General features: G+C 36.9%; 1 protein-coding gene across 1 annotated transcript in view; it reads right to left on the bottom strand.

Moving 5' to 3' along the window:
- The window catches only part of LOC121358424 (dynein heavy chain 5, axonemal-like), a 147,084-nt gene that overhangs the window by 81,992 nt on the left and 38,659 nt on the right, over nucleotides 1-26,433 (bottom strand). The window contains exons 35-46 of the mRNA XM_041476601.1: nucleotides 25,033-25,232; nucleotides 24,778-24,931; nucleotides 22,270-22,536; nucleotides 21,944-22,072; nucleotides 21,329-21,544; nucleotides 19,597-19,743; nucleotides 17,801-17,973; nucleotides 14,741-14,919; nucleotides 10,812-10,999; nucleotides 9,414-9,608; nucleotides 3,231-3,365; nucleotides 2,023-2,212 (exon numbers count right to left, since the gene is read on the bottom strand). Coding sequence (XP_041332535.1) covers nucleotides 2,023-2,212; nucleotides 3,231-3,365; nucleotides 9,414-9,608; nucleotides 10,812-10,999; nucleotides 14,741-14,919; nucleotides 17,801-17,973; nucleotides 19,597-19,743; nucleotides 21,329-21,544; nucleotides 21,944-22,072; nucleotides 22,270-22,536; nucleotides 24,778-24,931; nucleotides 25,033-25,232 — 2,173 coding nt within the window. The remainder of the gene's footprint in view (nucleotides 1-2,022; nucleotides 2,213-3,230; nucleotides 3,366-9,413; nucleotides 9,609-10,811; nucleotides 11,000-14,740; nucleotides 14,920-17,800; nucleotides 17,974-19,596; nucleotides 19,744-21,328; nucleotides 21,545-21,943; nucleotides 22,073-22,269; nucleotides 22,537-24,777; nucleotides 24,932-25,032; nucleotides 25,233-26,433) is intronic.

Raw genomic sequence — 26,433 nt, 5'->3', positions numbered from 1 at the left:
ATGCTGGGATTTAATAGATCTTTCCTTCATAAAACCTATTAAGAGCAACCACACTTAATTCATCTGCGTATGCATGTTATCTAAGAAAAATAAATTGTGTCTTCAACAATAAATTGAGCCTGCTGTTGATCTACTTTAGTTATGTTTTCATTCAATAGGCCCAGAATCTGTCCAAAATCAGATGGGACATTCAAACTGAGACTTCCAAAGTCATTTAAAGGACCTAGATAATGCCTATTAGCCCTAAAGGCAGCTGGACACCATATTCCTTAGTTAGCTTTGAAAACTTCTTCAACAAAAGTATGGTACAGCCACAAGCCCAAACAAAAAATCTAACCCAGTGTCATGCAAATTGTGTGACATTTCCTCTAAAACTAAAGGGAACTGGATGTTCCCTGAAACAAGCTGAGGACTCAGAAAATCACTACTTGTGCCATATGTTACATATGGGGAAATCTAATACAAACTCTTCAATGTTAACCAAATGTTTTTTTGCTGGTTTCAGTGATATTTCAACCAAAATTGTTATGCCAAACAGATTTCAGGATCCATGCACTGAATCTCTGTGTGTGTGTGTGTGTTGTGTGTGTGTGTGTGTGTGTGTGTGTTTATAAAAGCACTTCATGTGCACATACGGCCATATTTCTCCTCAGTATTTTAAATTCTATGGTGACTTCTCCATGAATTCAAGTTCATGAGTAGGACAAGTGGAACTCAGGAAAAGATAATTTTTTTCCTTCAGTGCAGTAACTTTTGTTATATAAAGTCAAAAAACTTTTGGCTTGAGCATTCAACTGTTCGGACAATTGGAGCTGCACGATCAGGGAATAGTAGGGATTTGTGGAGAGAAGACGCATCTAAACAGAATGTCATGGTGGATCCTGAAGATTTTTGAGGAATATTGGAGCTGTAGTGTCTCAGAGATCAAACAGCTTCTTGTAAAAAGAGAAACATTTATTCATAACTAATAACATTAAAATTTCCATGGTTCCTATATAGAAATAGCTGTTATGGAATACTGCATCCAGAAACCTGGATGTAAATTAATAAGCCTGCACAGCACTAACCAGCTCTTTAGTCTAACCAATAATCTGAATTAAAAGTTTGAGACATTAAGGGCTCAGACTGTGGTATGTTAATGAGTATTTACTTTCATTTATTTCATTAGTTTAAGCTGACTATTCTTTTACTATGACAAGAAAAGAGAGAATAAGAAGGATGATATCTTTATAAATCTTTGCTCTTTAGTTACATTTCCTTAATATTTCCCCCTTATTATACTAAAAAATCATTAGCTAGAGGTTAAGGGTATGGGGAATATTTTAAAGTAGGGGTATTTTTTTTTCCACTGAGCTATGAATTGTAAATCTGGATTTACTACTGTCTATGATACCCTTCCTAGGACAGGATAAACTTTACTCAATGGCTTTTTCTGCACTGTAAAAATTCATTTTTATAGAATCAAAGAATGGTTGAAATTGGAAGGGACCTCTAGAGTCCATCTTGTCTTACTCCCCTGATCCTGCAGGAGGAAAGCTTATTTCCTCTCAGTTTAAATGGCAAGAATCGATCACAAAGAAAACACTTGGAATTACATCACATGCATGGTAGAATCTATCAAAATAAAGGTCTGAGAAATACTTTTGGTAGTCTTCTCAACATTATAATCTCACAGTAACATTAAACTCAAGCTTCATGACTGAACTCTGAATGGTTTTCAGAACACTGAACAAAATTGCTGTTTCTGGATTTAAATGAATATATTTTAACTTGTTCTATAGAAATTTCAATCACAAAAGGCCACACTCATACTCCCCATAAAAATGTAATATAACAAAGGATTGCACTCTAAAATAAAGGTCATAACAGCTTCCTAAGCAAAATACCCACATAGACTTTAAAAATTACATCTGTTAATTTTTTTTAAACATTTTTAATGAAATTAATCTGCATTCTAGTGGCAGATAATATAATGTAGTCTCAACTACAATGCAGTCTCAAAGCCTCATCTAGCATGCTAACCATGTCGGACTCGTTGGGTTTCGTACAGCTGAATAAGTTTAAGTATCCATGGTGGATGATTAATAAGCCCTGCTTCCTCTGTCTGTTTTTGGATGGCTGACTGTAGTTCAGGATACCCAGATTTATCCAGAGTAATTCCAGGGAATAGGTCATTAATGAGACTCATAAATAAAGGTTCATCTTCATCCACCTGTCAAGGATAAAGTAGGGGGAAACACATTATTTATTTATTGAAATTATTATTATAGTTGTAAACAATCTTCAAGATAAGCTATTTAAAAGATAGCAGTAAAAAATCTTATCTCTTCCAAAGCAAATATTATAATTATCCATCAGTTTTATGAAGCAAGTTTCATACAATGAAATCACAAGTAGCAATTTCTAAATTAAATACTTTAGGCTGATAAAAATGCCAAGAACTTAATACAGTTTTCTTCAATGTATACATACACATATATTTCTTCATTTGTTACATAAGCCAGCAAGATTTATTCCAATCATATTTTGCCTTAGAATTTTTATGATTTTTCCTTCTGTAAATCACTGAAATATTGCTATAGGTTTGAATGCATGTACCAATGCGCTAAAGAGATTAACATCAGAAACAGAGTCATTGGTTCCATCACAAAAGTGGCTCCCAAGGTAAATACACAGAGTCTAGACATGCTATAACCTTTTAATTACAGCAATAAAAAGAAAGATGAATACTTTAAATAGTATTATCCAAAGATGTTACACTACACAAGTAGGTATTAGCTGCTTCCAATTACCTCACTTAATGCAATTCCTATGATGTTTGGAAGAGGCAACAGGCTCTCAAGAAATGTATAAATTGAAATTCTGGATTAACAAAGATCTTTGGTGACATTATTAAGAGTTAATACAATGTATTCTTCCTTTCTCTCCTTAGGGTAAATAGAATTAAAAACAAGAGGCAATTAGAGGATCAGGTAGATCCCCTAGGATCTCGTGGTATTTCCAAAGATTTTTTCAGTTTAAGCTTATGATGTGTTTTCCTCTCTTTAAAAGACAAATTGTGCTCACACAGTAACTGCATTCTGATTCTCAACTCACTTATAAATCATATTAAAAACTGCAAAATAATGTATCCAACTGGTGAAGAAAAATAGCTTTTCAAAGTGCATAATAAAGACCCTTAAAATGCAAACAAAATAATCTGTTGGGCAAAGTCATCAGTGTTATAGTACCAGTTTGGAGAGGTTCATGTCCCGCAGAACTCTCATCACAACAGTTTTCTCTAGCTCTTGGGGATTAGATCTTTTCACTGCTCCAAGTGTTCTTAAAACAGACAGGATATTTCTAAGCCCGAAGTCATAGTGAACCTTGAAATAAAGCACAAACAAAATTGGAAGTATAAAGATCAAATAGATCAAAACAAAAAAGAAGAGAGGACAGAAAATTAAATTCACTAAATAAATGAACATTATAGAACTTCTCAATAATATTAAAATCGCAGCTCTTCATCATTTCAAATAGATTTCCTGTGTTGTTGTTATCAAATCCTGATGATATTTTCTAGTCATGTATGTCCATACTAGAAAGTGTACTTTCTGGTGATACAGAGCTCACCCTTATTTCCCAGGCTTGACAAATTAGAACAATACACTGTATAAATCCCAGAATTTTCAGAAAGAAAGAACTTATTGATTGGTTTTGCAGATGATACCAAATTGGTGAACTAGATCACAACTAGAGTTCAAATTACCAAGGGAAATTCAAACCTTATGTATGCGCGAGGCAATTAAATAAAGGCAAGTGCAAAATAGTAAAGATTGTAATAACCAACTGCACTAATAAAGAGTAACAACTCTTCATTGAGTTTAGAAACAAACCAGGGGCACAAAGCTTTGCAGAAAAATATCTGACATTGGACTGATGTCATAGGCTTCCCAATGACTTATGTGCAATTTTAGTGGGCAATAAAAACACAAACGTCCTTTTTAGGACAACTTAAAATATATTTCCATTGTAGTTGACATTTCTATACTCTGACCAAAAGCTGGATTCCACATTTGGAGATGAACCCTACAGAAGAGAAATTTGAAAAGGAAAAAACCAAGCGATCAGTGGACTAGAAAAGATATTGTTTCAGGAAAAAGTATAACAAAATCTACTGTAAAAGTAGGAAGAGTGAATATGTAGGATGAGTGACGCTCAAAGTCTTCAAGATACCAGCAAAGAGGAAGACAGGAGGAATGGAAAGGAAATGAAGTCATTTGCTTAACTACAGCAAGGGGGATTCAAGTTAACTTTTGGAGAAAACTGTGGCCATAACAAAAATGAAACTTTGGATCACGCTGGTTGCCTGGGAAACTGCAACCTATCCATCAATAGAAAATGTTAAGAACATTGACAAACATTAATAGCAAATTATTTAATTAAGAATTCTTTTTCCTCAAGAAAGGTAGATAGATGACTCCTCAAGGCTCTGCCCTGCCTCATTTTCTATTATTCAATCAGGTGCCAAGTTGTTACCAGTTGAAAAATTTAGGTATGAATATACAGCCACACACTGCCAGGAAATCTTATTTGCAGATGGAAACATTTACACAAAAAGATTAACAACGTAGTGTGATACTGATGAACTCAGACATCACCTGACTTCATCATCATTTAGTAAATGGCATGTCCTAATGAAATTCCCAGAATCATGACAAGGACTGATATATTTCTTTTTCCCCATGCTAGAAGACCATCACTGACATACTGGAATGAGTTCAGCAAGTGATGACTATGTGAGAGGAAAGGAGGCAATGTCAAAACCTTCAACAGGGGAAATTGCAACAGTTTGCATAATGAAAAGATTCTTCACAATAAGAGTGGCCAAACAGAAAAAGTACCCAGAGAGGCTGAATATCTCCATCCTTGGAGATATTCAAAACTCAAAAAAGGCCTTAGCAACCTGCTGTAATGTGCTAAGCAAAAAGTTGGACAAGGTGACTTCTAGACGTCCCTTCCAACTTACAAAAGTCTGTGATTTTATAGAAGTGATGACTTTGTTAAATTTGAATAAATATTTTCATACCTACCAAAAAATTTAAAATAAGCTTAAATTACTTTTAAAGACAGAACTTCTGATGCATTCTGGCCTACATGATTCAACTGGCCTACATGATGGGTGGTTCAAGGTGACCATCCTTTATTTACCTTAATGTGCTTTCTAGTTTTACAACTGCTATGTTTTTTGGGAATGGGACAGAAGAGCTAGGATTTACTGGCAAATGTGGATTATGAGTTATTTCTTTGCTACATCTTTTAACAGCAATCTTTAAAGATTGTGCCTGAGCAAAATGGACTGCAGTGGTATAGCTGATGCTCTTGAAAAAAAGAATTAAAAATATGAAATACAAAAAGTCTCATCACTAGAAGCAGAGTTTGCTCCATGTAGAAAAATGGGATATCAGTGGTTTGCTTCATATGAAAGCACCTTAAAGAGATGATTCTCAAAAAGGGATTATCACCTCATTTGCTTTCTAGCTGTGTTAGGTTTTTCTTTTCAGTTTCTGTTTTTCCTTAAGCTGCATGAGGCCTTGTGGAAGGAGGTTCTAGGAAAGAAGTCCCGTAACAAAGCCAAGAAATTCACCTTTGGAGCTCTGTCAGAATAACTCTTTCACAGGCTTGTGTACACCTTGGGCTTCCTACATTTGCTAAGGACTATTCTTTTACTTTACTGTTTATTGTTTTTCTTTACTGAAGGAGATGACAGCCAGTCAGGGTGCCTTTGGCTACTTGTGAGTCAGAGTTGCTCTTTCTACAGATTCTGCATTTGTATGTGTAAAATGTCTGGAGGACTTCATGTGTTTCTTCCAGCACACTCCTTTTAGATTTTCTGCGGGGTAAGTTCAGCTGGTGAATGCTTGCTTGCTTTATTTCCTTCTGTTGATGTACTGCATTTCCCGAAAGCAGGCAATGTTCTGCCATTTCCTATTACACTCGTTCTTTATGTGATCCTGATCTTTCCAGTCAACTACCTGGAAAATCCAGCATTACTTAACTTGAAATTTCAAATTTACCGTTAAAAATTAGAATAAATAAGTTCAACTAGGAAAGAAAGATTAATACAAATTATAGGGTCACAGAATGGTTTGAGCTGGAAGTGACCCTAAAGATTATCTAGTTCCAAACCCCCTGCCATGGGCAGGAACACCTTCCACTAGGTTACTCAGAATCCCATCCAATCTGGCCTGGAACACTTCCAGAGATGGGGAGTCCAGAAACTCTCCAAGCAACCTGTTCCAGTGTCTCACTACCCTTTACAGTCAAGAATTTCTTTCTAATGTCTAATTGAATATGCCTCTAAGAAAGACTGTCTGTACTTTATAATTTTAGCTTTCTGACTACACAGAAGCAATTTACATCCCAATGTACTCTCAGAAATATGTTCAGTTCATGAGACTCCCATATCTAATCTGATGAACTCATTAGATCTCTCTCTCTATATAATCACATATTGCATTAGATGTATTCCCCAACCTACAACAAACTTCACAAGGAACTTCAGCAAGTGTTTCAAATTATTTCATTACTACTACAATATCAACACACATTCAAGGAAGGAAGTGGTGGACCCAAGTGAGAAGCAGAAGATCCAGGCTGTGGTGGACAAGAGAGATGTCAAGTTATGTATATTATGGACAAAGGGACTCCGCCATGGGCAAGAAAAAGGTATAAGAATGGACTCTGCCAAGCAGCATCTGTGAACAGAGGGGGATTCAGTGCGGTAGAGGCCGGATCTGAGTTCACCCAGCTTTGATCCCGGGGTCAGTGCTGTCTTTGATTGTTGGCTGACAGGACTGTATATCGGTCATGAATAAATTTCATTTTATTCATTTTATTAAACTGGCTGGATCAATTTTTACCTATAACATCAAGGATGGTGGAACAGTGTGGAAAGTGACCCTTCTCAAGTGTATGTGTACAGATAAGGACAGGTGAAGACAACAGTTTTGTGACAGAAGCTCTCACAGTAGAAGGAGGTGCTAATTTGAAGTGCCTGTTTGCCAAGGCACACAACATGACAACAAAATGTAAAAATAACAGCTCTGTGTGCAGAGTAAACAGTGTACAGTCAAACTAGGAAATGTGGGGACATAGGTACAATGAATGAATACAGATTCTTTAGGAAGGATGACACAGGATGGAGAGATGGGAAATTGCCCTTTAAAGTAAATAAGTGGGAACACTTTCCCTTAGGATGGCTAATGAGCCAGTTGAGAGAATTTGTGTTAGAATTGGAGGCCTCAACAACATTGTGGCTCAGCAACATCAGATGTCTGCTGCAAACATCCTAAGGAAGAAGCTGGTTAATCTTTCTTTCAACGACTGGAATTAGCCTATTCTTTGCAAGCCCTGATCCTCACTGGGGGCTTGACACACCTCAATATCTGCTGGAAGGGCAACACAGCAGGGCAGAGCCATTCCAGGAGATTTCAACACTCTCTGATGTGTTGAATGGTGACTAGAAATGGTGACTAGACAAAGCAGTCAGACATTTCAACAGCTTGACCAAAGAGGCTGTGCAGTGTTTGTTTATCCTTGGAGATATTCAGAGCTCATTTAGACAAGGTGCTGAGCCACCTGCTCTAGCAGATCTCACTTCAAGAAGAGGTACAGCACCTGTTCACCTCCAGAAGTCCCAGAGAAAAAGATCCATTTTTCTCTGATTTTATGACAGTATAGAATGGATTTAGACAAGACCAGGACTGTCCAAAGGGCTGCTCACAGGCACAGGCAGGACAAACTAGCATATACTGTGGGCTTGCAGAAAGCCATGCTTCCTGGCTCATGCTACCAAGTATGGTGATCCATGATATGATACATTATATAAATGGTTAGAAGAAAGATCACTATACCAGGCTTCTCTGATGGATACTGTAGAAATGTTAGGTGATTCTGAAGAAATTGTAAATATGCATGGAAGACTATTCCCCAGAGACGTCATGGCTGACTTAGCAAGAACTATGGAATTTAAGTTATAAGAAGATATAAGCATAAGATTCAGATGTGAAATTGTGATGCACCAAGTGTAAGAGCTGGGCTTTTGTGCACACCCAGAGCACTTGGTCATTAATTTTCATAAATATCAAGGACCTCCCTTGCTAGCATTACCATATCTGAGGCAAAGGACTGATCTGAGACAAGGTGATTGAGCTACCTGCCTTCACAACAAAGCATTTGAACATAACTGGCACAGGAGTTTTCCCAGTGGGAATCTCAGACAGTTCCACAGAGTCCTCCAGGTGGTTCCTATGATCCCTAAGCCAACTGATAAGAGTTACTTATATGCTTCAGTATGTTGATTAACATGATAAATAGAGAATCTCCTTATCTCTGAGGCTCCAGAGGGCAATTTCTGCTGAAGAAATGACCAAACTGCACAGAGAAACTCTGCACTCTCTGTGCAGATGCAGTAATGATAGTGTATAAAATATTGTACACCCTTAAGATAGTTAAAATAAGTTTTGTACAGTTAGGTGTTGTTTGGGCGTGTGCACTTTTAAGTACACTGTCCAAGGGTTAACTAGTTCCAGCATCTGTGACAACACAAAACAAGCAAAGCAGAGGTAGAAGGTCAAATTTCTGATGACTGCTTACATGCCTTTTTCACATTGAAGGAAAGAATCATGTCGACAAAAAATGACCACACAAATTGAGACAATATGAAAACTTAGTTTTACAAAGACCAGGCACTAATAAATATGTGGTATAGAACTAAAATTATAGTAGTCTAATATAGTACTATATTATAGTATAGTAGTATATAGAAATACAGTATAGTCAAGTAGCACAGTGATTAGCATCACTATCCAACCTAAGCAGGCATTTGAGCCACAATTTATCTACTGTTCATATGATTTCTCATTGAGACTCTCCAGTGGACAGGGCATTCAAAAGCCAGTACAGGGCATTCAAAAGGAAAGAACCAAATTTTCTTCTACTTTTAAACACCCCATCTCAAATGGAACAGCGGTATTCTCTTTCTAGTAGCACTCAGCAAGACAGAGCCTTGTAGGTGCTCTGTAGTTATTTACAATTCTTACACTGCCTCTGATATAAACCTGGCTTTCATATGTGAAGACATTGAAAAATGTGCCCTCTGCAAGTTCAGCACAGCAATATACACCGTTCCTCATAACTTCTCCAGTAACTGCACTCTGTTTAAGAATCACAAATCAAACTTCTCATACTACTCAATTTACTGTGAAAAATAAAAACATGATCATTTCAGACACTGTTTCTGGAACTTGAAACCGAAAACCCTAAAAAATGTATAGGCTCATGAGTGTAAAAATAATTACATATTCTATGAAAGTATATTGTCTCCATATCCTTCCAGTGACAGCTTACAGTTGGACAAATATTTATTTTACCTGTTTAGATAACTGCTCTTCACAGAGTTTGTAGAGTGTATAGAATTTTTGACTGAGGATTTGGTTGTCTCGGAAACCAGCACTTGCCAGCTTGACTCGCATAATAATCCTACGGTCAGGCACCATCATGGCAACCGTGCGAAACTGAATCTTCAGATTTTCGGGAAGTTCCTGCCGTCCCGCATAGCCGGGGTTCTGAAAATACAATTTATAAACCCAAACAATATATAATGGTGGCAAGGTAGGAAGTTTTATCTTTCCTGTTAACTATTCAGCAAACACAGGAGCACATGTGAAATTACGAAGGATAACTTGAGCATGTCGCAATGGCACATCAGCAGTGCACAGTTGCCTCAGTACTGCAGCTGATGAAGTATGGGGTATCACAGGTTATTTGGAGATGTCCAAGACCAAAAGATATAGACAGACAGCCACTTACAGATCTTGCTGCAGCTCTTTTAAATGGTTACTTCCTCAGAGTCATGACAGTGTTCCAGTGCTGGAGATTACTGTCCCCTGTGAGCATTCCCAGATAATTTCAGCGCAAAGCCACTCAAGCAGTGCAAGCCATTACCAAGTATAATTTAAACTAATGGATCTGACCTTTCTCTGAAGATGTCTAAGTCATTCATATGAGTACTGCATGGCTCAGTTGTGACAACTGTAGTCACTAGCTGTGCAGTGATAACTTCTTTCATCTCTTTCAGCTCTTTCCAAACTGTCTTCCCCCTGGCCTTTGTATGGCACTTATTTGCACTGTTTTTCAAATTACAGTGATAACATTAACACTTTTTTAAAGATAGAACCCCCTAAAATAAGACAAAGGCTTCCATTTTGAGTGGGTATGTAGGTAGCTATGGAGGGAGAGATACAAAGATGATTTTAAGGCATTCTTATACTTTCCTGCTGCTTTGCCTCCTGCACTGCTAGAAGCAGTCCACAGGCACCAAAGATAAATCTTCAGGAGGCCAGTGAACCAGAGTGAGGGTGCTTTCCTGCATGCTGTCTTCTAGGACTGAGGTCAAAACTTCTTCCCAGGTGGTAAAATACTGACCAGACCAGCTACAGTAGTCCTTGCAGTGGTCAATTATGTTTCATTTTGACAGACGTTGACTAAAAATATGAGGATGTTAAGTTTAATCTCAATCTGTCAAATATTCAACTAAAAAAGTCCTTAAAATACATAGTTAATGATAAATGCATACCTCAAGTCCTAAGATCCAGTTAAAAATATGGACAAGAGAAAATTATATCATAATTATTTTACCAAATTATTGTTCAAGATTCATTAACTATTTTCTAACAGACAGTTCCAATGCTTCAACAGGGAAGTTTCAACAGAAATTGGAACAGAAAAGATTTTTCACAATGATGTCATTTACGTATTTACAGACATACCATAGTCAGAAATATACCAAATTCTCTGTCCATGTCAACGACATCACCATCAGTGAAAGTGAACTTCAGTTTCTTTTTTTTCTTACACTGAAGGACAATATATATCTGCTGAGCCGCCACTGATAAAACTGGAAGTTCAATGCGGTTAAATTCATCAAAGCAACCCCACGCACCTGACTGAGCTAAACCTAAGAAAAGCAAAAAGAGAAATATCCTGTTAAAATAGCAGATCAAACAAGAGTAATTTATACACAAAATAGAACATGTTCTATACAACTTAGTGTAACATGAGAAGAGCAGAGAACATGAACACTGAATAAAATGAGAAGTAAAAACTCAAAATAAGTTGGTCTGTGCATTAATGACACTCAGGAAAAGTATCATCCCTTGAATGAAAGATACATAAACTTCTTTACAAAGAATCCTAGATTTCTACAGCAACCATTAGGCAGAAAGTGTTAATTAATACTGTATATAGTACCATATAGTAGCATAAATGTGCATGGAAACTAGTAGCATGGTAACTAGTACTATAGTAGCATAAATATAGCATGGAAACTCATCTATGCAGGGGATGAAGTTGTCAAAGATGAGCTTGAGAAACACCTACCTAAATGAAAAGCAAAAAACCAAACAGAGACCACTACATTTCTGACAGAAGAATTGTAGCATTTTATAACAATTAATTCATAGGTAAAAAATTACTGGGGATTAGCATCCTACTGTTCAAGAGAGAAGAAAGAATCTGATGTTACAGAATTAAATTGGAATTGTTACTTGGAATAGGCCATGGAGTTCTAGACAGACAGAAGTACCCACAAACGTCATGAAATTAATGGCTTTTGGAAGAGTCAAGTACTCCTTCTTCTGTATCATGCTAACAGGATTGAAATAGGAGAGCCTACAGTGGCTGCCTTCCAGAGCAGTAGAGGGAAAGCTACATAATCCCCTGCTCTTCCACACCCCTTTCACAAGAGACAAAGGCTAGTAAGTCTATGCAGGAGCTTCATGGATGCCATCCCTCCTTTCCCAAAGACCACACAGGACTAATACTTCAGATTGCCTGGGTCCACACCTAGAAATGTTCAGAAGTGGAGCTTAATTCACTCCACTGAGTGGTGGAGCTCAGCTTGGCTTAAGCAGTTTGAAGGCAGCACTAAACGCAGAAATAGAGCACATGTCCAAGAAAAGGCATTTGTGTTTGCAATGTTGAATAACCATGCCCAGAGCTCCCCTGAATCCCCATGCTTTATATGGCAATGCCTATAGCACTGGTAAAATAAATCTATGGGTGGTTTTTGTGTAAAGTTAATTCCTTAAGAGCTTTAGATAGTTCAAGAGAAAGTATTCAAAAATCAACAACAATATTATGAAGACATATTCTTTCACTTTTTCTTGTTTTCTTTTGATTTTTTTTCCTTCTCTTGCCTTTGCTCAGCCTGTTCTTCTCATAATATGCTACTTCCCTTCCCTCTGCTTTTCCTTGTCTGATCTTCTCTTGCCCTTTAAGATATTCCTCCAAATGCCCTTAATACCACTTTTATGTTTCTTTTCTGACATTAATTTTTTATGTTTTTTCATGCCCATTAACCAACTCTTTTAATAATGTTGCATCAATTGGTCTTTTTTATCCATGTAATTTTGGAAAAAAAGAACTAGAGGAGTCAAACCAGGTCAAAATCAGTGATAGTACAACCAAAATTGGCTTCTTAAGGTTTTATTCAGTCAGGGCAATACTGCAGATCTCCCATGAAAATTATCCCAATTCCATATGTAACCTTTCCCTAAACTGCTTCTGATTAATTTCTATTATATTATAAGGAAAAAAGATACTCCAAAGGAAAATAATCTGAAGAGGATGAAAAGTTACATAGACTTAGTAAAAAAAAAATTAAAAGCAAGTGGAATATATACAAATACCACAATGACATAATGATACAAAGATTGAAGTAATTCTATTGAAAGTTACCAAATTTAAAACATTAAATACTCAATCCTACTGTCTTTGAAAACAAATAAAGTATGTTCCTTGACTTCATTGGTGTGGCACCAAGTCCTTTAACTGATGTTCCTCTCCTTTTGTGAGGAATATCTGGGCCCTGGATGCCCTCAGCAGCCCTTCCTGAGGCTTCTATCCAAACTCTGTCTTCCAGTCCAGGAGTTCCCTTGTAGCTCAGGCAGGTCAGAACTGCACTGTGTGCACAGTCCTATCTCCTCTTATCCTGAATTGCTGAATGAACTTTCTGGAGGAGCCCACAGCTCCAGAGTGTTACCCCCAGTCCTGCCTCCTGCTGGTTCTGACTAAACTTCCCAGACAAATCCTGAATCCAGCTGGTTATTTCACATTATCTGATGTCACTGGACTGCAGATGGGAACAAGCTGCCAACAGCCTGCCCTGCTTAGGCACTGTGGGACTGTGCCCTGCTGAGTGAAGTCCCTGCCCCTGCCTCTGTGCCGACCACCCTGAGCTCCTGGCTCATCTTCCCTCATGGAGCTCCCCCATTCTTGCTGCTCCCTGATAAAAAAAAAAAAAAAAAAAAAAAAAAAAAAACTTGTGCTTTTAGGCACAGAAATTGTGTCCAGTTTTAATAAAAGAAAGAACAAGTTGCAATGGTCACTACTGCCTCAATCTGAAATGGGAAAGGATAAGTTACCAAAGTGCTCAGGATAAGAAGACAGAAAAAAAGCAAGGATACAAAAGTAGGTGTCTGAACTGATATGAGTCACAAACAGTTTAGTACTAAGAAGGGAAATCAACATGGAGTCAGGAAAAGAGGTGCTTACATAATGAGATACAAATATTCTCACAGAAGGAGCAGAGCAGAAGACAACAACAATTTGGTGACATCAAAGACAAACCCACTGCAAGGAGAAACAAAGGCTGACATCTCCCTTACAGACTGATGATTGCAGGTACAGTAGATGACTGTGTTTGGCATTATGAGCATACTCAGATATCCCAGGACTCTTCTGTCTAATAACAATGAGCAAAATAAACCTGTGACATTAAAGACCTCCACAGATGATAAATGATGTGCAAGTAAAATTTGACCCAAATCTGTGGGGGTTACAAGAGGTGCTTTGAGAAACTTGTGACCTTAACTGAAGGTATTCACATGCATAGGTAGTTCCATTTCTAGCTCAGAAACGTTCCTCTGCTTAAAAAATCACAGCAAGTTTCACTGCCTTCTTAATTGAAACTAAATATTATGCCCAGGTTATATTTTAGCCTTCAGGAGGTATCACAATAGTGAAAATTTTGTTTATGATGCATTGTGTTATAGTTAAAAGCCCACAACTCACAGAAAATAGTGGTGTTCTGTGGTCTGTCAGTACATATATAAATGCAGCTATATACAACAAAACAGACCATTATAATGAGATCTACACATTTGTAATCACTGATCACTGTTTGCAAAACTAAATTCAAAAATTTGCTAATCAAGAATATTTATCAGAGTTTGACCACTGTGTAATTTTCCTGGTTTCAAAAGAGTCCTGTAGTTAAATAAGACACTGCAACACTTTGCATATTTTCCTGCCTTGCACAACATCATTAAGCTTCACATTTGATTGTCTTGTTTGACACAAAAATAGCAAATAATAAATATAAATCCTCTCCACATTGGAAGGGTAGGATAAAGGCATTAAAAAACCCTCAAACAGTAGAAAGGATTAAGAGGGGAAAATTATAAGAAGACATAGATGGGAAACACCATTGAAGAAGATTCAAACAAAAAAGTACTGGAAAACATGCAGGAAGAAAGAGAGGAAAAATCAAATAAAATCAAATATCAGGTAAAGTTGATGAGTGCCTGGAAAGAAGAGGAAACAGAGGTGAAAATGCTCTCCAAATAATTGCTAACTCACTACACTGAAGGGGCAAAAACTCACAACTCTAAAAAGAATAAAGCAGGTATTTTCTTACCTTTATAGATACGACCGAGTCCTCTGTAGTCCATTTGGTCTGAACAATTGAAAACAACAACATACTTTCCCAGGCATTTGCCCATGTCTTTAGTTGTCTCTGTTTTCCCTGTCCCAGCAGGTCCTGCTGGTGCACCACCCATACTCATGCCCAGGGCCTGTGCCAGAGTGATGTAACACCTAAAGACAGAAAAAACAGATCTGTGAATCTTTTCCTACCATTAACTACTTTAAGTCCATCAATGCGGCCACAACAGAAGTATTACCCAGAGCTGGGGAAGGGGGCAGAAATGTATTTCCCTGTGGTGAGTTCTCAGTCACCCCATTGCACACTGTGAAGCTGAGTTACCAGGACCAGCTTTTCTCCACCTGCAGAAAAGGCGGACCACTCATCCAGCACAGCCATGACTGCAACAGCCCAGGAAATCCACAGGCCAATTCTAAGCGCTGAACACCAAAATACCATAGTATTGTGATTTTCTCAGACTATCATACACCCTTCCTCCATTGCAGCCTCTTCTGCAGCACCCAGAGCCACTGGATCTATGCCTTTTCCCCCTCCCTCTGTGTCCCCAGAGTACTCATGATGGGCTCTCTGATCTGGCAGTAGGGAGGCACAGAGGCTGGAAGCACCTCCTGTTCTTGACATTTCCACAGCAGCATGCCAAACCACAGCAGTGCTGCCAGCCATATGAGGTCTTTGAGTTCCAGGATGGCAATGGATGAGAGTAGAGATTGCAATGGGCAATGGAGAAAAAGGAGGAATCCATGAGTCCTACAACCATCTTCTGCTTCAGCCTCCATCCTGGGTTGAGATCCTCAAGTTTAAGTACCCAGATGGTGGGGAGGTTACTGAAGGGTGTAAGGAAGCCTCTTGTTCTAACCTCCAACGCCCCAAAATCACATCAAACACATTTTAGCACTGCGAAATTCAATAGCTTTATGTGGGGAGATAAAATGGGCACTGGAAAAAATCCCAAATGATAGCAGCTATTATGACTTAAGAAACAACAGAATACTCATTCTAATAAAATAGCAGTAAAAATGCTTCATCACCTTATTACTCTGTTAACAGGCTGTCATTTAACACATAAAAAATACCACTCCGAACAATTCTGCTACTGAAAACTGAGGTAAGGACAAACTGAATACATAGCACAATTTCTATGCAGACCTTTCACTTAATTTTTGGTGTATGCCATGACATGGACTGTGTCAGATATGATGTGTAGGAGCATTCAGTTTCAGTGCCATTATCTTAATGCAATGTACTACCAGCTGTGTGTATTTGCCACATGCTTAGGGAAGCTCTCTGAACATGAAATCATTAGCTAAACAGGACTTGACTCCAAGCTGATTGATGGAACAAAGACATCATTACCTGAAAATTTTCAGAAGATCAGACAATTCCACGCAGCAGTATTATAAATATTAAAATGGAAAAAGCCCACAAGGGGAATAAAATCTGTTGTTGTGCAACATTGCTTAGGCACATGTTTCCCATGCTAACATTAGGAAACATTTCTACTTCAAATACTCTTTCAATATGTAACAGTGGGCAGCCTCCAATCCCTGCAGGTTTGTTTGGCTTTTCCAGGTTTGCCCAAAGAGAGATGTGCCCGTCCTTTCTGTTGTTGCTGTTATTATTATTATTATAGTTTAAACTCATTTAAAAGGCTTGTTTTCTTCAATCATGTCATCCTGTGCTAATTTTCAATCTTGTGTGACACAGCATCTTGTAGAATCATAATATATCCCATGTCCAGTTCCAGTCCAGTTCCTGGCTCTGCACAGGACAAACCCAAAAACCACACCACGTGCCTGAAAGCTTCATCCAAACACCTTTTGAACTCTGGCAGGCTTGGTGCCATAACCACTTCCCTGGCTACCTTTTAATTCTGTGAACAAATTTTGAATGACTACATTTTCTTGATACTGGCTCTCCTGGTGGGTAAAAATATTTTCAGGGTGTTAGTGCTGCCATAGCCACTAATCAACTGCATGTGTACTGCTGCACACAAATTTCTGTCTAACATAGGAACAGTAGGGTGCATAACATAGAGTCTGGGAGATGTGTGTTACTTATTAAAAGCCAGGTATCCACATGCAGAGTTTTGGCTCACTTAAATAGCTCAGAGGGAATAATTTTTGTTCAGAAATAGGCAAAAATCTGTTTTCATGAATAAATAAAATCTAGTAGCACAAAGAATGCAAAGCCAATTCCAACATAAACTCAAGATGGGGCATTGAGCAAACTGTTCTAGTGGAAAATGTCCCAATCCAAGGCAAGGGGGTTGGAACTAGATTATCTTTAAAGCCCCTTCCAATCCAAACCATTCTATAATTCTATAAATGACTGCATAATAATTTTGACAATAATTTTGTCATTTGTATCCAGATATAAAAGAACAACCTCTGGCATAGCAAATACATCTGCCTCTTGCCTGGCTGAAGCACCAATCAAGCACTATAGGAAAATAGGCATCTAATGAAGTTTATACTGTGCTGTATAACAAACACTCCAGCAATAAAATCTTCTCCTTGTGATTGCCCTCAGAGTTTTCTGTATTTGTATTCCTGCAATTCTCCATAGGCCTTGCTTAAAACCATACTGGCACTAGTTATGCAATGCTGTGTCCTGAGTTACTGCTTTTTCCTATAGGTTGATTTCAAATTAATCACTTGTTGGAATTCCAAACTGTCATGCAACTACTTGCTTATTGAAAGCAGCAATATATTGGTGTTTAGATTGACTCTGTTTAGGCTGTTGTGTGTGGTGTATGTCTCTGTAGGTGATGTGTATGGTGTTCAGACATATTTATTTTGAGAACAAGATTTTCAACACCCATCACATCACATGTAGCTCAAGCAAACATTCAAATTCAACCTGCTTTCAATAGCTGAATATATAACCACTGGCCTCTGCTGTTCACCAGCGATATTGCAGCATTGTAGGGCAACCTAAGTAATTCTGCCTCATGAAAATTAAAATAAATAAGTCAAAGGAAGTATTAATAAATCTTAGCTCCTATACTATGCACTTCATTCCTTTTACAAATACCTGTCAGTTAAGGGAGTTATAACAAGCCTGTCTGTACAGCCCAAGTATTCATTGCAGTAGGTGAACTCTACATCAGTGATTTTGATAATGCATTTATCCAAGTCTTCAAGAAAATAAAATCGAGACTGCTTTTGCCATTCAAAATCAGATGCAGATTTAATGTTCATACGGACCTATTATGGAAAAGAAAAATCATTAATACAGAAATGAATCAGTAACAAATTAATCTTAAATTCCATACAGAAAAAAAGAAGTCTACTTAATGTAAATTCATGACCTTGAAGAATGAGCACAGAATCTGTCAGGAGTCAAGACATCCGGAATTATCTTTTCAAACCTGTCTATGACATGCTCTGAAACTTCTGTCAACTTTGATTTTCCTCTGATTTGGGCACAGAGATTATGAATTGTGCCTTACAGAGATATTGAAAAACAGTCATGGAAAACATAAAAAATGAACAATACTGGTTGTCCTGCATGGTAACTGCACCATTACTCACAGAAATACTAAATTGTGCACAGCATTTGAATATGTTGTGTAGACAACTGAGTGCTTATTTATTTGGGTTGTATTTTTCAGTCTGAACTTGCTACACACATATTTAGATTTGTGGTAAATAATAGATTCATTATTATTGACACTAGATCTCAAAACCACTGGCCTCTTACAGAAAATGTTGCGCTGGTTATTGACCTTGCAAACACAGTGTAATGTGATGAGGAGGTTCTGGAATCTCAGCCACTTCTCTCTCCTTTATCTCAATCACTAAAGGATGTGTTTAGCAGAGAATGGAATAGAATAGAATAGAATAGAATAGAATAGAATAGAATAGAATAGAATATTTTAAGAGAGAAGGCTATTATTACATATACCATTTAAGAACCCTTTCCCCAGTTGTGGACTTGCTCCTGACTTTTTATTTCATATACAGGACCTACAAATTTAAACAATTTTTCCATAATTTTATTATAATATGACTTTAAATTAATAAAAAAAATAATTATGAAGATAAATTTAAAATCACAGGCAGAGGATAAAACCCCATGCTTATCTTAGAAGCCAACTAGAAAACTTAGTTTTCTCTCTAGATTTCGGTACTTTTCTTTATTGTTTCCTATTTTCTTTACACATGCACTTAATTTTTATCTTCCTAAAATATATGCACAAATTAAGCAATCAGTATTGAATTATTGACCTTTGGATTACTCAAGCCCTTTGGTAGTAATTTACTTCCATTTTTTTAAGTATGCTTTCATTATTCAACATACTTATCTAAAAGAAACCTGACAAAACTCAATTATCAAAAAAACTGAAATATCTGTTATATTTATTGTCGCTATCCTATTCAAATATATGAAGATTCACTGCTTTTATCTTTGAATAACTATTACCTCACATCAACACATAGGCTGGATCAGAAATCAAAAGACTGACAGGAATACTAAAGGGTCTTTTTTACATTTACATTTCAATCAAATAATGCATCAAATCTTCAAATTGAGAGGACAGTTTAATTTTAAAAGTTAAACTCTTTTGCTCACAGTGAATTTGTGCATGATGAGTATAAACAACCATTTAAAAAAACTGAAGTCTAAACCTATGAACACACCTATATAAAAATTCACCCTTCTTGCTGTATCTCATCTATATTAAATCAAACTAAATCTGATATGCTCTATCACATCAGTAATGTCAGAGATACTCAAAGAGAATAGATTCTAAGATTTGCTTATAATTTTTTAATATGTGCAAGACCTTCCATACAGAAATCCCTTGATGGTTTTCCAAAACTTACCAAATCATCAAAGATATCCTTCTGGTGCACATGAATGGTGATTAAAGTTTCATATTTTGTCCGCTCCATTCTTGTCAGATTGTGTGTTGCCATGTCAATCAAATCATTTAAAAGTTCCAAGAACTTCTGATTTGTTGTGTGCATTACCTTTTCCACAAGCAAGAATGATCATATTAATACAAACACCATTTGTTCTTCCAATACCTAGAATTTTATTTTTTTTAAACTTGAATATATCCAGGGTTATAATGTCCATATTCTGCTTTGTATTTATTAGGCTTGGAATCCTAAATTTGGATTTGGAGGCTGCCTTCCATGCATGCGTTCTTTCCCAACAGAGTACAATAAGGTTATTCCTTGATGAACAAGTCACACTGTAAGATTTTATTCCAAGACTCTTGCTCCTTTTACTATACATTACATTTTCAGCTGACTGCATCCCTGCATATATTCAAAACCATAAGTCAATGACTTTAGGTAGTATATATCAGCTCAGCCTGAAGATCTGTCATGTCCTTTAACCAAAGGAAGGGGGAAACATGCTATAATTTTAGATGCTGACACTAAAATAATAATTTAATTTGTAGTACCAGATCTGTTACAAAGTTCCACAAATACTGACTATACAATATTGACTTACACAAATAGCATTAGCCTCTGCCACTGATGTACACAACAAAAAGCACTGAAATTTAAGAAAGAGCAGCTCATTTATACCCCATTCCAAATGTGTGACAGAAGAATCACACCAGCTTTCTGTAAATACATGCAGAGCCTAAAACTCACCCAGTTTTCTGAAAAAAAAATGCTGAAAATACTGTTAAAACTGACAGAGAATTAAATAACCTCCACGCCCCCCAAAAACACACATGCAGTTCAGCCCAAAAAACTACAAAAGTTGTTTTCTTGTTATGCAAAAGAATCTTTATACCTAGTTATTCTACAAACTAGAGTGAACTAAAAGCAAGTTTATGGTCTTTTAAAACTTTGAACAATGCAAAAAATGTAGCAGTACATGGTTTTCTCCATAGTCTAAGCCCTTACTTTCACGCAGTATCAAAGTACAGCATGGGATCTGCCCTGCATTTACTTTTATGGTAGGATGTTGTTACTCGTTCTTTGTTCAATCTCACTGTATATTCCTGATTAATGGTGGTTTGCAACCTTTATTTCACATCCTCTCCTTGTTCATTCATAGATTCATTATTAGGAATGACACTTTGGTTGTTAACAGCACCTTATCCATGTGTTTGACATTAAACCAACACCTCCTGAAACAGATTCTATTCTTCCCCTTCCCTAAAAAAAGAGCTCATCAGCTGAAGGATGTAATATATTTGGATAGAGTAGACCAATGTCCACAAAACACAGTTACTTCCCCAAAGTTCAGGAGCTCTTATTTCTCTCCAAATTTGATTTTGTGAATGTAACATGATAAAATTCCCCGTATTCCTGAACTAAGAAACTGTCTCTTAAGATGATTGCCCTAACAAAACAACAGAGAAATTCACAGGATTAGGAGCAATTCTAAAGCACATGCTGGGGGAATAATGAGGAGGTGTGACTCCTTAACACATTTTTTATTATTCTGTTTTCCTGATAGTTTATTTGTTATTCCGAGTAATTAACTAGCACTTTGTGCTTTTTCCTACATGTTACTTTTAACTTTTCACAGTACGTACTTTTACAAACAATGCTTTTAATAAATCCCCAAAGACTCATTAAATACTACCTTTTTGTCTGTTTTGGTACTGTTCAGTGCCTTCTCTGCATCTCTGGTCCAGATAATTTGAATTCCCAGAAGCCCTATTTGTGCAGGAAACATTGCCTGAAAGTCATACATCTTAAATTCTGAATCATTAATGGCCATTGACGCCTGTCTAATGATGGTGTGGATGGTTTTCCTAATCCCATTCAGCAGCTGACCCAACCAGAATTCCACACTGCCCTGAAATAAACAAGAAAGTACTTTCAGAGAATTATTTTATGAATAATTCACAAGAAGCAAGAGCTCTACGTGACTTTTTTCCCAGTCCTTCGTACTCCAATTTCCATATTTGTTATTCTCTAATCTTTGAAAGATTCCTTTCCTCTTTCTGCTCCACTGCCCTTCTAGAGATATGAGATGGATTTGGCACTTCACAGCAGTGCTGCTCAGAAAACAGGTAAAGCAATCGTTACAAACTGGCACAAATGTTCTGTCCCTGCTACTCTTTGCTCTTGCTCTTCACATTGGGAGGTTTTCATTCAGCTAGTAAAATAATAACATGATGCAATACTGTTGCCTCTAAAACATAAATCTACTTTAAATCAAGTCATGAAAAACTGTAATATATACTTTCATTACCTGAGCTAAAACTGGTTCAATAATATTGACCTGTTCGCCTTCTTGAGATTCAAACAATAAAATCTGGTCGTAGTTTTTTTCATGAAATCCCACTCGGTTAACATTGTCAAACAGACTTAATAAATGTGCCTACAATAGAATCAGAAAAAAAGCCTCCATAAACTGAGCTGATAGGGCATTCTTAGTTTGTCTTTAAATGCTGTCTTAGAATACTCTGTAAATCTTTCCGTAAGTGAAATAAATTCTCTCAAATAAACAACAAAATCCACCACAGTCTTCACTTAGTGATATCAACCATAAGACCACTATTGCTTTATTACTTGTACCTGAATAGTGTGGGAATCAGATGCTTGACCAAGGATTTCCAGAAGAGCAGGGTCAGATACAAAAAAAAATCTTGGAAATATTAACCGCTTTTTTTCCAAATAGCCAGTCAGTGATTTCTGACAGATTTCCAACTGTTCCAGCAAATGTGGTAGCAGCTGTGCCAAAGTCTCATCTCCAACACAGCACTGCACAATGTTTGATGTTTCATGTGCTCTCTGCATAATTCTCTGCCACGATTTATCAATGTTCTGAAATCTTCTGGCTTCCTGAAGTACATGATAAATACATTAGCCTTTCCTCATATTTTTCATATTCTAAAAATTAAATAATTCTATCAGACAAGGTAACAGTTTAATATCTCCCTTGCTGATCAAGTCTTCTTTAGATGACTTATGTGTGAATATTTATAGCCATGGTTATTACTGACCAGAGTTCAAATTGCAAGAGAAAGAGTACAATGGGAACAGCTCTGGAAATGTCTTACTTCATGTTGGGCACCAAAATTTTCCACATAAAAGGATTCCAACACACATGAGAAAACTTAAAAACTCAGCTTTCTCAGAAATTATAGCCTTCCTAACAGGAATGCTAACAGGAACACAATGTCATGTAAGCTGCTAGTAGCATCACTTGATGAACAAAACCAGTATACACAGTCTGAAGCTGCCCCACTTGTACATTACAAGTGTTGTAGGTGGAGACAAATTCACAAACTGGAAGCTGAAAAATATTTTTATGCCCTGGCTATATTGACATTAAAAACTCTTTCTTCACCTACAACAAATGAAATGTTAATGGAATCATAAATTATCTAAGAGCTAGAAGAGATCTCAAAAGAAGATCCAAAGCAAATTGTCTGTCACAAGGCAGGAGCATACCCAAAATATCTCTCTGTCTTGTGTTTAGTAATGCTCAATGATGGAGATTTAGAAGCCTCTCCAGGCAATTTTTGATATTGGTGACTCTTTTCTAATATCTAAGCTAAATCAGATACTGAGAACAAGGGTTTTTCCTTCCTGTTGAGAACAGCCCTAATATTTTAAAAAAAACTTATCATTTCTTTGCTTCAGTTTTTCCTTTCTTCAACCAAACAAGTCTAGTTTGTTGAATCTTTTGTGCCTCTTCCTTCCTCAATAGTTTCTCATTCTTACCACCCTCTTCTATGCTCTCTCAAATTTGTCAGTGTGTTTCTTTCGTCAAAACCAGATACAATATTTTAGTTATTCGTTATTGATGTTTATGCATTCCACCCTTCTTCATTTTGTACACCAGCTACTTTTTGGGTAGTGCTATCAGAGACAATGGCAAAAAGCTATCCAAATACATGGCAACTACTCTTTTTCATCTATCCACAAAGCTCCTTTCCCACCCTAAAAGTAAATTAGATTTGTTCAACATGTTTTGCTCCTAACAAATTCACATTGACTGAACATTATTCATCTTCTTGTTAATTTCCAGATGCTAACAGTTACTTGTTGCAGTATTCATCCAGAAATTGCAATTAAACCCACTCCTCATTACTCCTCCACCAAGCTGTTCCTTCTCCTCCTTCATCAAAGACAGTCACTACATTTGTTTTTTTCCAGAATATTGGTTCATGTATCTATCATCCTTGGAAGAAGTAGCTTTAGTAGCATTTGTTCATCTGCACAAGCTGCTTATTGATTCTCTGATGAGCCCTAACAACATAAATATATCTCATGAACAAAAAAAAAAATTGTTGTTTAAACAACAATTGAGAAAGCTTTATTTAGATTACAAAATTAATCTTAATTTGTGATATTGTAAGCTTTAATTATAAAATATATATCCTGAAATAAATTAATATCTAATAATTTCCCAATAATAATGGCTTTATTTAGTTACACCATTTGATCCAGCAAGACTGAAATGTGGTCTGTTAGAACTCTATGAAAACCCCTCATTAGGAGGCACAACAAAAGGATGATTTTTTTTCTGCTATTTCTCTCCTGTTCAGATCACTCCTTAGCTCTTGTGCAGCTGCTACCTTGGAAGGTCATCGCTGCCTTTTGAAGAGGCTGCAATGGTTCACACAGATTAGCACATGCACAGCTCGCAAGCCTGGCAGCATCTCTCTGTGGAATTTCATTAAACTGAGTCCTAGCAAGTACAGAATTCAAATTCAAAATCTGTCATTCTATTATTATAGCTAATAGCCTATAAACACGTGCACACAGGAAGAAAGGTATATTTGCACATATGGCAAAAGCAATAAATCAGTTTCGTGCCATTAAGTAGTTCTGAGCCCTGTGCTAATTCACTAATATTGCACACTGACAGGAACATTTAAACTTGGATTATAAACAATTGTGTTCCTGTAGGTTTCACCAAGTTCTAAGCAATTTAACCAGACAGATCCTAGTTTGGCAAAGCTTCTCTGAACTGCCCATGCACAGCCCACAAATCTTATATGAGTTAAATGCAAATAAACTTTGTGCGGTGGCTAATCTCCTGGTATAACATATTATTATCATACGTCAATATACCTGAGGTAGTTGTTTTGCAATGTCACCACCAACAAACACAGCTTCAAGGTAAATCCAGAGGTTCTGTACAGTAATCCAGTTTTCAATTATCTCAGCAGTATTGGTCAGCTTCTGAACCCATTGTTGTATAGTGGTTTTAAATGGTGCATTATACCTGCATGAATGAGTTAAAGGGAAGAAGAACCTAAGATGATAATTGTTTAGCCTGGGGGTTGATTAGATTTATACAATATGTACATTTATTAAGTTTTGTACCTGTTGCTCATCAGTGACCCCAGCATCATGAGGCTATCTTCCACCAAAGCTATTTTCTCTGATATATCTGATCCTTTCAGAAGAAGTTCTCCTCGAGCTTTGAACTGGCCGAAACTGAAAGTGTGAGTACTCCATTCACTGATGATGTGCTTCAATTTTGCTTCAATATCCTTTTCTTTGACAGCACTGATGCAGATATCCTGTGTAAAATTAAAATAGAAAATTACAGTCATCTAAGGCTATTATAAAGCACACTTATGAAGGCTATTAAAATGTATTGGTTTGATCCAGATCTCAGTGTAAATTCAGGCTAATGAAAATATACATTGAAACACCTCAAAGTTATTATATTTCAAACAAGATTATATTCTAGTACTACTTGTAATAGGTACATTTAATGGGCTATACTCCATCTTCACAACTACTAGCATCTTACACACATAAAATTCACTGAATCAGTGGATCTGCAGGAAGAATTTGTCTCTCTGTATGTATTAATATTTGAAATCAAATAAACTGACAGCAGGGTTTAAAGAAAATAAACACTGTCAATCAAAACCAATAAATATTCCGAGAACAGAGTGTAGACTGACAACATGCCTGTCTGCTACTTCTTGAAGACAGTGAGAACAGGATTGTCATAAAGCTGGTAATTGCATCAGAAAGAAAAGGATCAAACACTCAGACCGGATCCCAAAATTCTATTGCAGGTTTAAAGTGTTTCCTGAAGTGTAAGGGGGAACTCCGAACCTTTTGCAAGGCTGAAATTCTTGTCCAGGAATTGGGTACAGCAGAGGTTTGATTTCATGGTTTTGCCTTAAAAATGCTCATTTGTGGAACAAGACTAAAGTGGTCACTACTCTGGAAATAATACAGATTTAGCTAAATGACCATGGAACTGAAGTTAGAAACTGTTGGGGTTTTTACTTCTTTAGTTTTAGCTATGCTTTGTTCTTGTAAAAGCTAACAAGCATGAAGCTAAGGCACTTGCTAGAAAACTTCTGTCCCCAAAATGGAGGAGACAATGGCTTTACAGCTTGTGCACACTTCATTTGCCTTCTCATCTATCCATGCTCTTGTGAAGGATCACTTTTGAAATACAAAACAACCTCATTCTTCTTTAATCCCATATCCTCCACTTCTACTGTGTTCCAAGGATTTTTAGAACTTAACAGAATCAGTCTTACATCAACTGTTTTTTTCTCTCTGGTTAGACGTTTAAAGGGAAGAAAAAAATATATAAGTAGGCAGACCCTAAATCAGAAGCATAACAGAATCACACTACTCTTAAAACAACAGAAGACCTCCTATGGAAGGATTAGTGTAATACCATCTACATATTTAAATCTTCTCCAGAATAAAAGGGAAATAAACTAACTATCAGTGCCAACACCAACTACC

This window comes from Pyrgilauda ruficollis, unplaced genomic scaffold, assembly GCF_017590135.1.
Source record: "Pyrgilauda ruficollis isolate IOZ18807 unplaced genomic scaffold, ASM1759013v1 scaffold39, whole genome shotgun sequence".
Classification (NCBI taxonomy): Eukaryota; Metazoa; Chordata; class Aves; order Passeriformes; family Passeridae; genus Pyrgilauda; species Pyrgilauda ruficollis.
The sequence above is the reverse complement of the archived record's forward strand: the minus strand, read 5'-3'. Positions and strand labels throughout refer to the sequence as shown.